The sequence below is a fragment of the Propithecus coquereli genome, unplaced genomic scaffold (assembly GCF_000956105.1).
Source record: "Propithecus coquereli isolate 6110/MARCELLA unplaced genomic scaffold, Pcoq_1.0 Scaffold634, whole genome shotgun sequence".
Lineage (NCBI taxonomy): Eukaryota > Metazoa > Chordata > Mammalia > Primates > Indriidae > Propithecus > Propithecus coquereli.
In genome coordinates, this window is record NW_012152330.1 from 75948 (window position 1) to 93421 (window position 17474).

Sequence of the window (17474 nt, forward strand, 5' to 3'; positions counted from 1 at the left end):
GGAGGTGCCTCTGTAAAGAAGAGAGAATTTGTCTTGAGTCTCACCGTGCCGTGGGAGGGGAATGGTGTGGGCCCCATGCCCGTGGCCTGCGTTACAATCCCAAGGTGCTGTTCTCCACCAGGCCGGATCTCCCGCCAGCCGTGGCTCTCAGGGTGGAATCTGTCTGCCATCACGATGTGGACCAGTACTGTCCCGTAACGATGCAGTGTGAGCCACATAGATACTATATATACTTTAAATTTTTCAAATAGCCACATTAAACAGGTGAAAGTAAATTAAAAAATATATTTTATTGAATCCAAGGTATCTAAAAGATCGCGCCACATGGCACTGACCACGTTTCACATGCTCAGCAGCCACGTGTGGCTAGTGGCTGCCGTGTTGGACGGGCAAATCTCGAGGAACTTTCCCAGGGCTGCAGCAGTGAAGACGTGATTGTTTAATTGACGTCTAATATTAATAATATGCAATATAGATTATGGAAGAGCCTGTAATTTTATTACAGTTTTAAAAAGAAAATATATATATTTATGGATAGAAAAATGTTTGGACAGGCCACCAGAGTGTTGATAGAGGTTATTTCTGGTGATACAGTTGTGTTCGTTTTATTTTCTGCTTTGTTTTTCTGTGTTTTCCAAATTCTCCACAGCAAATGTGGGCTGTTATTATTTGAAATAAAAGCCTAAAATATGATTTTCTAAAAAAAATAAAGGTGACTAGAATAGGAGCTCACCAGGCAAACAGGACTCCCTCAGCCCAGGCCAGGGGCAGAGCCCTGCTGGGCTACGGGGACGAGAGACTCGGCACTCTGCCTGGTGACTTGCAAGGTGTTCGGTCCCTTTCTCAGTTTGTCATTGTTTTTAGTTTTATTTACGGTATTTTTAGATGCACAGACATTTTCTTCACTTGCTTTCTTTGTGGGTTTAGAAAGGACTTTACCTTTCAAGAGGACAGAAATGTGAGAACAGCAATTTCTTGTGTCCTGACGTCACAGTTAGTGGCTCCCCGAGTTCTGTGGGAGCAGCAGCTCAGGCTTGCAGTTGAAGAGTCTGTCTGTCTGTTTGTCTTTCTGGTTTTCAAGACTCAGCCTTACAAGAGGTGTTTATTTTCCTTGTCCACAGCTCTGGGGCAGCGTTTTTTTCTGAGTGGGGGTCTGGTGGCCGCTGATCGTACTTCAGTTTTAGCCGTTCAGAGGCTTCTGCTAAAACTTTCCCCGTGAATTTCTGCCGTCCACACTGCTTGACTGTAAGTCGGACCGTCCCGACCACACTGTTAGGATTTAGTGGAAATCTACACAATTCTTGTTATAAGAGGCACAAAGAGATAGATACTTAATTTTAATTGTATAGGAATTTTCTTTTAGTAATTTAGTGGCTTTTATTAAAATCATTAATTGATTAAATCTTGTATCCAAATTGAATTTATTTTTTATTATGATAGATTTTTCACCTAGGTTATCATTCATAATTTTTTTTCAGATATTTGACTAGTTGTCCTAATGCTATTATTTAATAATTAATACTTTTCCACTGGTTTGATCTACAATGCTGAATAAATATTTTAATGTATGCTTGGCCCTATATTTTGTATTTTTGGCAATACAGTGCTGCTTGTGGCTTTATAATATTTTTAACTATTTGATACAGCAAGGCCCCCGCCCCTTATTTATTTTTTTAGAATTCTCAAAGATTAAACCTTAGACAAATTTTATAATCTCTTTGCTATGCTTTGAGGAACATTTGGAATTTTGACTAGATTCTTTAAAAGTTTATATAATGCATAGGGGTTTCTTGATTGTATACCTGAGCATCTTATATTGACTGTGATTGTGAACGTGTTTCTCAGGGTTTCCTGCTGGCATAGAGGGCAGTGTTTGCTTGCGGGGAAGGTCTCAGAGGTGGGAATTAAGCAGGACTCACCCACTTCTGTACCCCTGCTGCTGACGGCTGGACTTGGCCCAAGTTAGGCTCTTAATAATCATGTGTTGTCAAGTGCATGGATGAACATTTTGTGTGCATGGTATTTTCCCCTTTTCTTCTTTTGGATTACTTTAGCTGGATTCCCAGGAATGGGATCGTGGGTCAAAGGACATGAGCCTTATTACAGCTTCTAAAATGTACGAAATTTTGATAGGAGGAGATTCTTTACCGGAGGGTCAGAGAGCAGGGAGCAGAACAGCTTAGATAAGAGTGTTGTTTGCTGGAGACTGGCTGACGGAGAGGCCTGGCCCTGTGTGTGCTGCGGATCACTGCTCCACCCTCTCCCAGAGTGATGCAGCTCCGCCCACGCGGCCCTTGGTGCACCTGCACTGGAATCAGTCATCAGACGACTCAGTCCCGACAGTGGGACTTGTCTGAGCACCAAGGTGCGGGGTGGGGGAGGGAGTCCCTGGGGCCCAAGAGAAGGGACAGGTGGCAAGGGCCATATCAGACGGGAGTGGGCTTCTGGGTTTTGGGCCACTGGAGACCTGGGGACAAAGATTTTTGGGAGCAGCTGGGGCCTCACATGGTGCTTCCCAGCCAGCTATTAAGATCTGTGTTCCCAGCTCCAGCAGAATGAGGGACAGCCTGCTCTTACTCTGTGACGTCACCTCATGGCGCGGCACCCAAAAGCAGCAGGTGGCTGCTGTGTCAGGGGTGTGCCCACCCAGTCCTCTGCCGCGCCCCCCTCCCAGGACACAACCAGAGTGGCTTTCCAGGAAGTTTGGCTTGGTCTCTTATGTTGGGATCGGCACGGTATTTGAACCGGGATTTGGCAGTCTTGAGGCATTAGCAACACTGAACATAAGGAGAGAACGAGTCAGATATTTGGGTGCCTGGCTGTATTCAGGGCACTGTGCTGGGCATCTTGGATCACACGGAGACCAGCAGGTCTGGCCTCTGCCTTCAGGGACTTAGATTAGTGAGGACACACCGCGGGTGCCCCCGTCCCTGTGGGAAGGTTCCCTGAGCTACAAGATGCTGTGAAGTCCCCATTCAGAGGAAGGAGAGAAATTCATACTCATGGCAGGGAAACTTCCTCTGAAGAGGTGACGTTTGCGCTGGGCCTTGAAGGATGAGTAGGAGTTGGAGAAGCTGGTGCTGCGGGAGACTCGGGCTGTGGCCTGGTGAGCCACCAGACAGCAGATGCTGACACCTGGCTTCCTGCCGCATGCTTGCCTGGCCGTGGCTCTCAGTCCTCTGCGGGGCTGAGGAGCTTCCTCCCAGCGTGATCGGAATGCCTGTCTGGCTCTCCAGAACTTGGGACCACAGCGTTTTAAGTGGTCAGTCTGGAGACCGGGGGCAGAACTGATCTTCTCCAGGTCGTGCTTCTGACCCCCTCCCCTGGCCACAGGGTGCCTGGTCAGTGCTGTGTGGTGTGGTGGTGAGCACCAGCACGGGCGGGTCATTGCCACCAGCTGGGCCGAGGCTCCGTGGAGGGGACTCCTGGTGAGAGACTCAGCGGGCGCTGTCTGTGAAGGAGCTTGTCCGAGGGTCCTGCCTGCCCCACTCTGGGCAGGGGCGGTAAGGGCCCAGCCGTCAGCCTGACCGCGGGTGTCTGGGTCCTTAAGGATCGTTGGCCTCTCCTTGGACGTTAACAGAGCGTGGGGTGGTTGGAGATACGGAGGTGCCTCTGTAAAGAAGAGAGAATTTGTCTTGAGTCTCACCGTGCCGTGGGAGGGGAATGGTGTGGGCCCCATGCCCGTGGCCTGCGTTACAATCCCAAGGTGCTGTTCTCCACCAGGCCGGATCTCCCGCCAGCCGTGGCTCTCAGGGTGGAATCTGTCTGCCATCACGATGTGGACCAGTACTGTCCCGTAACGATGCAGTGTGAGCCACATAGATACTATATATACTTTAAATTTTTCAAATAGCCACATTAAACAGGTGAAAGTAAATTAAAAAATATATTTTATTGAATCCAAGGTATCTAAAAGATCGCGCCACATGGCACTGACCACGTTTCACATGCTCAGCAGCCACGTGTGGCTAGTGGCTGCCGTGTTGGACGGGCAAATCTCGAGGAACTTTCCCAGGGCTGCAGCAGTGAAGACGCGTGTTTGTGATCACACATCTGGTTGGGACCAAACGAGGCCAAATCTCAGTTTAGTTCTCTGTTGAAAAGATAACCAGATGGGGAATGCAGAGGCTTTCTGGATTCCTGCTGACTTTGCTGTCTTTGCTTGTGGCCATGCCCTGTCTTCGATTCTGTGCTTCTGTCTTTGGGTTTCAGCCCCCTGAGGAAAAGGCCTGTTGGGTTTCTCTGCCTTCCGGGGCACCTGCCCCCAGAGCCACTGCAAACAGCTCCCAGCAGACTTTGACTAGCTAATTGGGGATTGAAGTCAAGATTCTTCTAGCAATTTCTAGATTTTTTTTGAAACAAAGTGAACCCAGTTAATCAGTATCTTGAGGTAGTTTTTCTTGCTTGGACCAGATTTCAGCAACGTGATAATATGTCAGACATTGAAAGCATGGGACCTAAAAGGGTTTTTTTGCCCCAGGAATTCAGTGAGAGATGACTAAAGAGGTTACTGATTGTTCCCCAGTTAGATTTAATACTTGAAGATTGAAAGGGAAGAGGTTTCCTCCTTGTAAAGAGCAGATTTTTCACGGTGCCCACCTTGCAGGAGACAGCCCGAGAGGTTGGGGACCCATCTGACCCGCGGGGCGTGTGCCAGGGTTTCTGAGCAGCCTGTTCCCCTGAGCGTGAACAGAAGCACAGCAGCGTGTGCAGGCTGGAGGACAGGCAGTGGAGCAAGTGTCCAGGCACCTCCCGGGCCTGAGCAAAAGGCTCCCGGGTGCTGGGCCCAGCCCCGTTCTGGTCTTCTCCCTGGTGGGGGGTGGAGGAGCCAGCAGGCCGGGAGCAGGTGGAGGCCGGAACACACAACCCCCCACCCAGACACACACTTCCCTCTGGGCTGGGGGTGGCAGACTGGGTCTCAGTGTTGACTCCCTGTGTGACAAGTCACTTCCCTTCCTGGGCCTCTGTCTCCCCTCCTGCAAAAGGAGGGAGGAGGACTGGCTGGGCTTTGGGCTTTGAATTTGGCTACAGTTGTGCCTGCCAGTCCCTGACTTTCCCAGTGGCTCCCCTCTTCCCCCTGCGGAGTGCTCGTGTTATCTCTGCTGAGCTCCAGGGCCACGCCGAGCCCCTGGCATCCGCCGTGTGACCAACCTGCTGTCCACACTCCAGGCTGCGACTCGTGGTTCTCTCAAGTGGGCTCCGGGCCTCTGGGCCTCCACTGATCTCCTCCTCCTAGCAAACCCTGCGCCTCCCTTCCCCCTCTCCATTTCACAGTGACCTTGTCTGATCCTGTCACTGCCCTGTAAGTTCCCTGTCCCATCCCATCTCTTCAGGAAGGCACACAAGCCCCTTCAGGGCCTGGTCCCTGCCAGTCCCAGCCTCCCCTCACTCACGCTTTCTGCCCTGTGGACTTTTGCAAACGCTCTTCCCTCCCTGGAACCCCTTCCTCTCCCTTTTCCTCTGGCTGCCGCCTGCTTCCCCTTTAAGACCAAGCTGCTGCATCACCTCCTGATTATTCGATCATTTATTCCTTTGCTTGTCTGTTCCGTAAATACCTCCTATTGCCTGGCTCTGTGCTGGATGCTAGAGAAGAGGAAACGTCTTCAAGTTTTAGTGGAGAAGATAGATATTAAGCCAGTGCTTTGAAGCTTTTGAACCTGCAGGTGGCAGGTGCCCTAAACTTTGAGTACCTTGCCCCTTGCCACACCGCCCCCGCTTGCCAGGCGTCCAGGCAGCCAGCCCCGCCTCACCTGCCTACTCCTGTCAGAGCACTCAGTGCATTGTGGGAAGTTCTAGTTTGTTTTTCCTGTCTTTTTCACTAGGCCAAGCCCCGATTCCAGGTACCTGGTAGGTGCTCAGTAAATGTTGGTTGAATGAATGGATGAAATGGTGGCTTGCTTGATAGTCGGAAGAATTTTCTGTAAAATTTCCAAAGATCCTATAATGGGTTTTCTTTACCTGGAGCCTGGCGTGCCAGTGTCCCTGGAAACACCCCAGGTTGCAGCCACGGCCCACGGAGGTTCTCCTGTGCTTGTAGACAGTGGCAGTGTGGTCTCTGGCCTGTCACTTGCCTTTGGCCTCCAGTGCAGTTTTCCCCACTGCCTCTGGTCCTGGGAGCCGCCGTGTCTGACGTCTGCACACCTTGCCGGGTGCCAGCGTTGATGCGGTTCCCGTGGCAGCCCCCCCTCTTCCTGGGCTCCTTTGCAGGGGCAGCCTGGAGACCTGTGACCCGAACCTACTGTCTAGTCTGTTTACAGCCAGTCTCCTTGTTCTCGGTCCACCTCTGCGCTCCCCCACCCGCCATCTTCCTCACTCTGCTGTGCACAATTCTGTGGTTTGGACAGATGCGTAGAATCACGAATCTGCCACCAAAGTCGTGAGGCAGAACAATGCCATCACCCCAAAATTCTCATGTGCTGCCCCCTCACCCCAAGCCCTGCCAGCCACACATTTGTTTTCTGTCCTTAAAATTGTGCCTTTTCAGAATGTCACATAAATGGAATCCCATGGTACATGGCCTTTTGGGTCTGGCTTCTTTCGCTTAGCGGTGTGCGTTTAACGTTCACCCCTGTCCTATGAGCCGGTAGTTTGCTCCTTTGTGCCGTTGAGTAGCCTTCCCTTGCAGGGACGCGCCAGTCTGTTCTTCATCAGCTGAAGTACATTTTGTGGTGTTTTCACTCTTTGGTGCTTATGAATTAATCCTCTAGGAATATTTGCATACAGGTTTTTTTGTGAATATGTGTTTTCGTTCCTCTGGGGTGAATATGCAGGAGTGGGGTTGCTGGGTCACTAGGCGAGTGTGCGTTTAACTTCGTGGAGACCTGGGAGACTGTCTCCCGGAGCAGCCGCGCCGTCCCGTGTCCCACCAGCAGCTTGTCACAGGTCTGGTTGCTCCACACCCTCGTCAGCACTTGGTGTGACTTTTTAAAATATTAGCCATTCTAATTAGGTATATAATCTAGTTTGGAATCTGCAGTTTTGTTTGTACACTCTTTTAGATGCTGACAGAGTTTAAATATCATTGTTAGATACGATTTGTTAGGGCTGTCTTCCGTGCCCATGAAAGAATTGATTTCTCGAGCTGGAATTTGTAGGTGTTCAGAGTGAAAGAACAGCAGAATTATCAAGCCTTCCTAAAACTCTTTTCCTTCTCTCTCTCTCTTTTTTTTTTTTTGGCACAGAATCTCACCCTGTTGCCCTCCCTACCCCGCCACCCCCGGGGTTAAATGCAGTGGTACCATCATAGGTCACAGCAGCCTCAAACTCCTGGGCTCAAATGATCCTCCTGCCTCAGCCTCATGAATAGCTGGGACTACAGGCATGTGCCACAATGCCCGGCTAATTTTTCTATTTTTTGTAAAGATGGGGTCTTGCTCTTGCCCAGACTGGCCTTGAAATCCTGACCTCAAGCCATTGCCCCGCCTCGGCCTCCCAGAGTGCTGGAGTTACAGGCATGAGCCACCGTGCTCAACCCTTAAAACTTTCTGAAGAAAATGTTATACTGTTTCATTTTCCAAGTTTAGAATTTAAAGAGATTTCCTATTAATTTGGTTAAATTCTTTATGTTAGAATTCCATTTGCTTGACCCGACTTGTACCTGAGCAAACGCTGCTGATCTTGTAAGATTCCCTTGATCAGTTCGCCCGACCCTCCCTTCCCTGCGGCAGCTGTGCAGTCCGGACTCACAGAACGGTATATTTTAAGCTCCTCATTCTACTGGTGGCCGTGACATGTTTCCCTCCCTCTTTCCAGGCTCCCAATCGCCAGCTCATGACTTACTGGCTTCAGGAGCTCCAGCAGAAGAGATGGGAATATTGCAACAATCTCGACATGGTCAAGTGGGACAGCAGGACCTCCCCGACGCCGGGGGATTTTCCCAAGGGGCTCGTAGCCAGAGACAGCACAGGTAAGTCAGAAATGGAGTGGACCCGTGTCCACTTTGTGTGCAGCCATTTGACGCAGCAGGTCAACTTAGCGGTGGATGAAAATGAATTCAGAAAGGGCGTAATAATGAGGAGCCCTTACGAGCGGGCGGCGTGTCAACGTGACCAAGTGCTTCCACGTACGAGTCACACTCACGCCCGGCGGTGACCGTGGAGTCGGGCCAGGCCAGCGGCAAGCACGCGGAAGTGACGACACGCCCGAGGCCAACACGTGGTTAGTCAGGTGTTGTGACTGCAGGGCCACCTGCTCTCCGGCGCCCCTGAGGACGAAGTCCTCGTGCCCACACGTTCACGCCTGGGCAGGCTTGCTGGGGCTGCAGGTGTTTGCAAACACTTGGGAGGTGTCCTCAAAGCATTCTGCTGGGACACTCTGGTGTTTCCTAGGAAGACCTTAACTCTCAGACACCAATTTCATTCTCTTCTGGACTCATGGAATTTCCGTAACTCGTTGTAATCACTCTCTGGCCATTCGCAGTGTGGAGATAATGTGGTTGAACGTTGGGGTATCAAAGACTAAAACCCCATGATCTTCTCATGACTGGTTGTACAGAGCCCTTTAGAGAGAACAGGACAACAGTTACTTGCTGACCATCCGGCCCCGCAGAGACTGTTGGGCTGGGGTTGTTTTTGTGACCCCCCTCCCTTCAGGCAGGAAGAAACAAGCTCCTGGGCCCTGCAGTGAGATCTAAGAAGGCCGGGCCGTTGTACCAGCATTTTCAAGGACTCAAAGGAGTGCACGTTAAAATTTACGCCAGTTAGGGTTAGTTCTGACTCCTTCATAAAGAGATGTAGTCTGCACATGATAAAACCCTGGGACCCTCTGCTCAGGGGTACACAGGGCCACATCCCAGTTCCCTGTCACAGCAAGGACGGTGTTGGCACGTGTGCTGCCGATCTGTTCCAGAAACAAATGCCTCCCCAGACTTTAGTTTTCCTTCTCCAAATTTGCCAATCTTGTCCTAGTGACGGTGTTTTTCAGCAGGTTCACCCTCTGCTCGGTGGGAAGTTACGACACATACTTCTCTGCAAGCGTTCTCCGGTCCTTCTCATGCTGTCTGGGCACTCTCAACGAACACTTCACTTCCAGGTTTATGTCCCCTTTATGTTTAGCTCAGGATTCTTGGTCATTGTTGACCGAGTTTTGTAAAAAGCCACTGTTATAGTGCTTTCATCAAAAGAGGCTCTACAACTCAGTATCGACGTCATTTGGCACGTCTGGAAACTCCACGGGGAACCGCAGCGTCCATGATGGTGGCCCATGCCTTTGGCTCAGAAGATACTTTATCCTGAGGACACAAAGTGCTTCTCTCCAGCAAAGACTCGGAGACGTTAAAATGAAAGGCGGACGAAGAAGCAGCACTTAGCCCTGCGGTCTCCCTATAACACGTACCCTTCCTTCTTTTAAGTCTCAGCGCTATGGCCAGGGAGCCAGAGAAAGCACCTGAAACCCATATTTGGTTCTCTTCCTCTGGGTGAGGATCTGAGTCTGGGGAGTGAGAGCAGGTGCCGTCTGGCATTTACCCGTTCACGCTGCAACGTAGGTACCCGAGATGGGCTTGGTCCTCCCCTCACAGGATTTCCAGTCCCACAGGGCCATCGTGCAGAGAAAAAGCGAGGGGAGGGGCATGTGGGCTGCCAGGGCTGGGAGTGGGCTGAGCTCGGCTCCTGGGGGTTGGGGACCTCTCTGAGGAAGTGACATCTCAGCTGAGGCCAGGAGGACGTGCAGGAGTTGGCCAGGACGGCGGGTGGAACGCGGCTTGGGGCGCAGCTGAGCCCAGAGCGCACCCAGGCCTGGAGCCGGAGCCGGGAGAGCCTCACAGCCAGCCTTGGGGTTTTTGACTTTGTCCTGAGGGCACCGAAGTGCCTTGAAGATTTTATGGGTAAAAACAACTGTAACTTTAGACTTCTACCGACTTTTAGATAGCGTCTAAGAACAAATAACGAACCTTTGGACCAGCGAGCGATTTGTGAGAACTGTACTAGTTGAGGAAGTCAAGCAGTCTAAAGCAGTGAGTCAAGAAGAAAAGGCTGTATTTTAGCCCTTTTGTTTCATCCTCAGATAAAAACTGATGACAAGGCAGAGTGTGCTCTGTGACGTTTCTGTGCTTGTGGCACCCGCTCAGCTTGGCCTGACCTCGCTAACTCGAGCTAGAAGTGAAGGCGACTGTTTTTACAACTCGTGATTTCCATTAACAAACAAAACTTTTCCTGCTGTTGTTTCCTAGTCACACAGTTGTTGGGAACGTTTCATCCCATTGGGCGTCGCCCATCAGGACCCTCCTAGCACCTGAAGTCAGCACGGGGAAACGGTCAGGGAGTTTCCGTTTTCCGTCGACAGCCAGCTGTGCGGCTCGGAAGGCAGCTCAGCGTCTCGGCTCTGATGTGTACCCATCGTCAGACTCTGAGCAAGTCACTTGTCCTTTAGTACAGCGGACTCGGCCCGTGTCCACCTTCCTTCCTGGTTCTGTCATGAGGGTCCAGTGGGAAGCTGCGTCGTCAGGTGTGAAGAGCCACACGTAAGGTGGTATCGCCTGAACGGGTTAGGGTTGTGTTCAGCTGCAGCTAACAGGAAACCTGACTAATAGGGACTTACTGTCTCACGTGGTAGGTAATTCGTGGCTGGCATAGCTACTCACTTGTGCCATGGAGGGACCCCAGCTGTTCTGACTTTCTGTTCTCCATCCTTAGAGCACATTAGCCTTCCTCCTCGCGCCAGCTGCCCCCACATCAGAAAGGAGAAAGCTTTCCCAGAAACGCCTGGCATCCGCGTCCTTAGCTAGAACTGTGTCACGTGGCCATTCGTGGCTGGAAGACATCAGAGGAACCAAGTGTTAATACTTTAGCTGAGCATGTGGCCACCATCAAAACCCAGGTGTGTGAGCAAGGAAAAGTGGGATGAACAGTAGGAAGCTGGCCCAGTCACATAATTGCCTACGGTTTTTTTCCTAGACTCCATGTCTTCAGAGTAAGACACTGTTAACTGTGTGCTTGCAGCTTTGTGTTAGTCAATCGAGTATTAGAAAGTGAGATGACCTTGTCGTCTGTTCATCTTTCTGCCTACCTTCCATCCCAGCCCGGCCTCTGAAAGTGCCACTCCTCAAACGCCATTCTGCATTGTCTTCCGTGTGTGGATAGATGAAGACGCAGTTTCAACACAAAAGAATGATTTGCAAAGATAAAATCAAGGGTCCACAGACCTTCATAGCTGTTGAGGACGAGGGAGCTAGAACCCACAGGAGGCACATAAACAGCTCACGGCCTCAGTACGAGACGGATGTCCGGCACCTTCTGTTTACTTCATCCCCACGTAAAGTAATGAGAAAACAAGCCAGGGACCACAAGACCTGTTTGAACACGGGTGGCATTTCTTGCAGAACGTGGTGTTGTGAAGACAGCTTGAGGGGCGACCGCGCATTTCCTCCCGAGGCAGCTGCATCAGGCTGTTTAACTGTCACACTAGCAGCTGAGTGTGAGCCGGGGCTGGGGGCTTAGTTGCCCTTTCAGGCAGTTTGCACAAGGTCTCGGGCTGCCGGAAGGAAGAGCCCGGCGTGGAGCGCGCACCCAGCGTGGGCAGGGCCTCAGGGTTCCATGCTGTAGTTTAGCGTCTCATCCCAGAAAGTGACCAAAAAGCTGTGTTTCTTCGTAATCCTTGCAAAGTGCTGCAAAATGCCTCGCGTTATTTCACGGTGTCAGGCGTGGCAGTCACCAGCTGTGCATCTGAGGAGGCTTACGGGGCCTTGAGCACATCACACGTGCCCCGTCTGTGGCGCGGGTGCTCTGCGAGCCGGCTCCCCTGGTTTGAGGGCGCTGGGAGAGAGTGTGACTGTGTGGGGGACGCCGGGGGGCGGGGGAGATGGTGAGTGGGGTTGGATTCCAGCTCTGTCTGGGAGGAGGCTGCTGGAAGCTGCAGAGAGGGCCCGAAAGGGGACTGTTTGGAACAGGCGTAGGGTTTGGGGCCAGCGCAGACGTCCTCCACCTAGACCTGGAGAGACTTGGTCCAGGCGAGCTCAGGGTTGGCGTGGAGGGGGTTGGGGGTGGGGATGGTGGCCGAGCCGGATTGCAGGACGGGCAGGGAGGAGTCGGGGAGGAGGAGAGGGAAGCCGTGGAGTCGGGTGTGAACCGCCCACCCCTCACTCAGGGACCCTCGGAGGTGAGGGGCAGGGGAAGGGAAGTGAGGAGGGGCGATGAGCGTGAGCCCACTCAGGAACTGCAGGGGCCTCTGCTGCCTCCCGCCCGGTTTCCGCAGCCCACACCGGGCCTCTCCCGCCATCCCGTGTTAGTGAGTGAGGTCTTTTACTCATTCATTCATTCAGCCATGTAGCGGTGTTTACTGAGTCCCTCCTCTGTGCTGAGTGTCGAGTCAGCAAATCAGACGGGTTCGGTTCTCACAGGTTTGTGTCCCTGGTGGGGGCGGACGGCTGAGTAGTTACTAGACACAGGGATGGCACACCCTGGGGGCTCTCGGAGCCCGGGATGCACGCTGAGCTCACCTGGAAGATCTCTGTGTTCCTCCTGACCACTCCTTCACAATCTGGATTAAAACTCACTTGATAAGGAAAAAACAGTTTTTTCAGATTAACCCCCCTTGTCCTCCCCACCGCCCGCCGGTGACTTGCAGACTCCCGTTTGCAGTCTTTTCTGAGGCAAGTGGGGCGACCCTTGCCCAGGGCTCTTTTTCTCTCCTCTGACGTGGCTGGGCTGCAGGCGTGGGCTGGGTATTGCCGGACTTCTCCGCAGTAGCAGTTCTGCTCTCTGCAGAGGAGCACCTGGGCCTGGCTGCAGTCGCAGGGAAGGAGCGGGAGGGGAGGGAAGGCTGGCCAGGGCAGTGCAGACTTGAGCAGGAGGCTCCCCTGCGTGGAGGGGTCCAGCACGTCGTTCCCATCAGTGGGAAGGGCTGAGACTGCCCTGGGTCACGCTGGAATTCAGAGGCCGCGCTGGAATCAGAACCTAGGAAACTAAACTCCCTCAGCGTTGTCATACAGACATTTGAAAATGTTTAAAAAGAACGGAGAGGGTCTAAACAGCAAACTGCGAAGCACAGAGTTCCTCTCCCCGCTGAGGCTGGGAGACAAAGGACACGTCCGTGGACACCAATCCATCCTCTTATAAACCTTCGAGGAAATGTTGCTGTGCCCTAGTTTGTGTTTCCCTTAGTGTCCTTCTCGAGGCAGCTCTCTGCATGCTAATGTCAGGGCAGGTACTGGGGAGAAGCCAGCAACTCCGCTGTTAACTAAGTAAAACCCACATAGTCTTTTGAACACCAAAAACCAGGCAAAAATAACAACCACAGCAAGCATGCATTCAGCTGGGAATAGCTTTGTCAGGTTAAGTTAGAAATGGTTTCTCCAGCGTGTTCTGCCCTGGTCTCGGTCCCTGTTCTCCGCCCCACCCCCAGGGCCCGCGAGTTCCTCAGGAAGTTTCCAGTGTGGGCTGAGCTGCTGCAAGGCCGGGGTTTTCCTGGCAATAGGCACTTTGCCACACGAGAGTGTCTGACAGCCCAGACCCGCAGAGAAGCCGTTTGCCACCTGGCTGCCAGCCCACACAGGAAGAGGAGGCTGGACTGGGCTTGAACAGAAGTGTGTCGTTTGCCGAGTTTGTTTCCGAGCTTGGCTTGGAGTCGCGATGCTTTGCTGGGACGGGCTGCGGAGGACCAGTCCTGGGGAAGCCCGTGTACCAGCCTCAGCTTTCTGTGAAGTGAGGAATTAGAGCCCCTCCGCACCCACGCGCCTGCAGACGGACACACGCGCTCACGGGAGTGCCTGGCACGTCTCGGGCCCCAGCCCTGCCTGGGGCGACCAGTCGTTTCTCCTGGCCTTGGGGTGCTCGTGCCCTGCGGGGCAGGCGGCCGGGCTCTGGCCGGCTCTGGGCTTCGGTGTCCCAGCCAGTGAAGGAGGCAAGGAGGCTGGACTGGATTAGTGGTGGCTGAACTTTTTTTCTTTTGTTTACTGAAACCGCCTTTCCAAATGGAGCCTTAGAGGGGACCCCGATGTGTAGAAGAGCGAAGAGAAGAACCGCGGTGGCGGGAGCTGGGGGCGGCCCCTCCCCCTCCCTCCCGTGGTCCCCACGGCGTCTCCTGGACCCCAAGGCTCAGAAGCGGGGTCTGCACACCGGGGACGCCACGTGTTCCGGGTTGATTTGGAGCTCGACGCCTCACGTCTCTTTCCTGTCTGTGTTCCCTTCCGGGGAGACTGTCTCACCGGTGCTTGAATCCCAGCGCCTCGTGCTTAACACGTGTGAGTCATCAGAACCGAGAGCTGGGGATCCGTAGTAACTGGTGACTCCTTGCCTGTTTTTGAGAGGGTCTCGCTTTGCTGCCCGGCGTAGAAGGCAGTGGTGGGATCACGCCCCACGGCAGCCCCACAGTGCTGGGCTCGCCTCCGCCTCCCAGCTCTTGCCTCTTGACGCAAGCTCTTCTGATCCGTCACTAAGCCCATGATTCTTCTGTCCCCGACACACCCTCTTGCTTTTCCTCGTCAGAACTCTTCTTGGAAGCCTTGCGTCGGCCCCCATGTCCAGACCAAATTCCCTGATGGACCCACAGCGCTGCTCACTGGTTCACGTCTCGCCCGAGACGCAGCGTGCTCTCGCAGCCCTGCCACGCCGAGCGGGCCACGCTCGTCACCTGCCTGCAGAGTGCAAGCGCCCTCCGGGCCCGTGCAGCCCAGGACGCCCTGCGCTGCTCCTTCCCCAGGGACCTGTCCTGACGGCCCCGTTGTGTGCCCGTCTGATTAGAAGCGGACTTTTTCTCGGATACCTGTGGTTAGCGGCTCAGTTCTGATTTTGGTGGTCGATGTTCCTGATGTGGGGATGCTTTACTAGGAAGAGACGTGGGCCAGAGTGATTGCTGTGAAGCAAGCCAGCCCTCTTCTCAGATTCTGTCGTTTGGAAGAATACAAAGTATTTGTAGTTGGAAATGTTTTTGTCAAAACACTTTTTACCAGTAACTTTTTATTATGGGAAACTTTACACTTAGGCAGAGAGAGAATAATGTAACATTGCCTCCCTGTTTATTAGGCAGTCTCAACAATTGTTATTTCATGTCCCTTCTTGTTTCGTTGATACTCTTACCCACTTAATTTCGTTATTTTGAAGCAAATTACATGTTATCTGAAGCAAATACTATTATTTTGTTAAGTAACAAAACATCGTCATTTTGAAGTAAATTCTGGACATCATATCATCTCAACCTTGAATATTTCAGAAGTGTACGTTTTAAAGATATTCTGAAACTTGATCAGTTGTGCTTTTGCATCAGTGTTTGCCTGTGAATTTGCTGAAATAACTATTCTGTGATGTGCAAACTTAATTTTTTCAGTGTCACTGTTTGCAAATATTAGCAAATATATTTATATTCTTCCTGCTTTCTTAGAGAAAAGGGAGTGTAGGATAATCTGATCTGCACTTTGCTTTTTTTTTTTTTTTTTACCTAACAGTTTGTCCTGGAAATTGTTCCTTATCAGTACAGGTGAGTGGACCTTGATCACAGGTTTTTGCAAGGTTTACTGATCTAGGAGGAAAATTCTAGCCTTTTCTCTGCCTGGGCCAACATTGTTGATCCTTACTGGGTGAAAGCATATCACAGCCTTCCTTTGAGAAACATCGATCTCTTTAGATGAAAGTGGTTTCAGAACACCAAAGCTATCCGCAGATTATATTTTTACATAGCATGCATTAAAAATATACTCCCCTCTCGCTATATATATAGTTTAGATTTATTTTCTTTCTTCCCTTTCTTGTCTTCTTTTTCTTTTCTTTCTTTCTTTCCTTCCTTCTTTTCTTTTCTTCTTTTCTTTCTTTTCTTCTCTCCTTCTTGACAGGATCTTGCTCTGTTACCTGGGTAGAGTGCAAGTGGCGTCATCATAGCTCACTGCAACCTCAAACTCCTGGGTTCAAGTGATCCTCCTGCCTCAGCCTCCCGAGTGGACTACGAGTGCACACCACCATTCTGGGCTAATTTTTCTAATTTTTGTAGAGTCTTGCTATGTTGCTCAGGCTGGTCTTGAACTCCTGACTTCAAGTGATCCTCCCACCTCGGCCTCCCAGAATGCTAAGGTTACAGGCGTGAGCCACCGCACCCGGCCTAGTTTAGATTTTTGTATATCAAGTCAGCGTCTTATGTAGGTTGTCAAGGTTCATATGGAAACTTTGAGTAACTGATATTTGTTTGCCTTTCTTTCAGATTTAATTTACCCACATCCAAATGCTTCTGCGGAAAAAGCCAGAAATGTCCTAGCTGTGGAGACGGCACCTGGAGAGCTGGTGGGGGAACAAGCTGCAAACCAGCCAGCCCCTGGGCATCCGAATTCTATTAATTTTTACTCTTTGAAACAGTGGGGCAATGAGCTCAAGTAAGTCTTTGGAAAGCAGCACATGAAATCAAAATTGGATTATTTCTGAGAATATGTGTTGTCATTTTATATGTGAAGTTATAAAACCACCTTAAGTTTGTGCAGGTCTTTGTTTACAGCGTACTTTCCGTAGATCACTGGCTTGCGGGCTGTGCCTATTCTGAGTCTGACACCATGCCAAACATTTTTGCACCGATGGTTTAATTGCTTGACTCTAGGTAGGTCACACGGTTGACATTTTACAGAGACTGAAACTGGCTGAAGGAGCGCGTGTGTCTAAGTTCACAAGACTCCCAGGCTGCAGAGCTGGGGCACCCCCTAGGCCCGGCCCTCTGTGCAGGATGTGGGGCCTGTGCTCTAGATTTCCGTGCTGGGCTAATGAGAGCGGAGGTGGGTTTTTGTTAGTTTGATTTTTTTTTTGGCTTTTTAAAATTTTTATTTTTATTTTTGGAGACAGGGTCTCTGTCACCCCAGCTAGAGTGCAGTGGCGTCATCATAGCTCACTGCCGCCTCAAACTCCTGGGCTCAAGCGATCCTCCTGCCTCAGCCTCCCGAGTAGCTGGGACCGCAGGTGTGCGCCACCGTGCCCGGCTGATTTTCCTCTGTTTTGTAGAGATAAGGTCTCGCTTTTGCTCAGGCTAGTCTCAAACTCCTGGCCTCAAGTGATCCTCCCGCCTCAGCTTCCCAGAGTGCTGGGATTACAGGCGTGAGCAACCTCGCCCGGCCTGTTTTTGTTGTTTTAAAGGAAAGCTTTGTTGAGATGTAATTCACATACCGTACAATTCACTCATTTAAAATGTACAATTCAGTGGTTTTTAATATATCCAAGTTGTGAAACCATCACCACAATCAATTTTTGAATGTTTTCATCTGCAAAGAGAAGCTCTGGATCCCTTAGCAGTCCCTTCCTGTGTCCCCCCAGCTCCCTTCCTCCCCAGCCCCCCACCCTCAGGCAGCCCCCGATCTATATTGTCTCCGTGAACGTGTCTATTCTGGACATTTCATGTAAACGGCACCACACAGGATGAGACCTTTCAAGTTCCATCCGTGTTGTCGCGTGTTATCAGCACTTCATTTCCTTTTATGGCCAAATACAAACTCCCGTGTATGAATGTATAACGTTTTATTTATCCATTCATCAGATGATGGGCATTTGGGTTGTTTCCGCTTTTTGGCAATTTAT

At 51.4% G+C, this 17474-nt stretch overlaps 1 protein-coding gene across 1 annotated transcript in view; it reads left to right on the plus strand.

Annotated features, from left to right (window-relative positions):
- TBC1D2B (TBC1 domain family, member 2B) overlaps positions 1–17474 on the plus strand; it is a 68171-nt gene that overhangs the window by 12891 nt on the left and 37806 nt on the right. The window contains exons 2-3 of the mRNA XM_012659806.1: positions 7753–7906; positions 16123–16291. Coding sequence (XP_012515260.1) covers positions 7771–7906; positions 16123–16291 — 305 coding nt within the window. The 5' untranslated portion in view covers positions 7753–7770. The remainder of the gene's footprint in view (positions 1–7752; positions 7907–16122; positions 16292–17474) is intronic.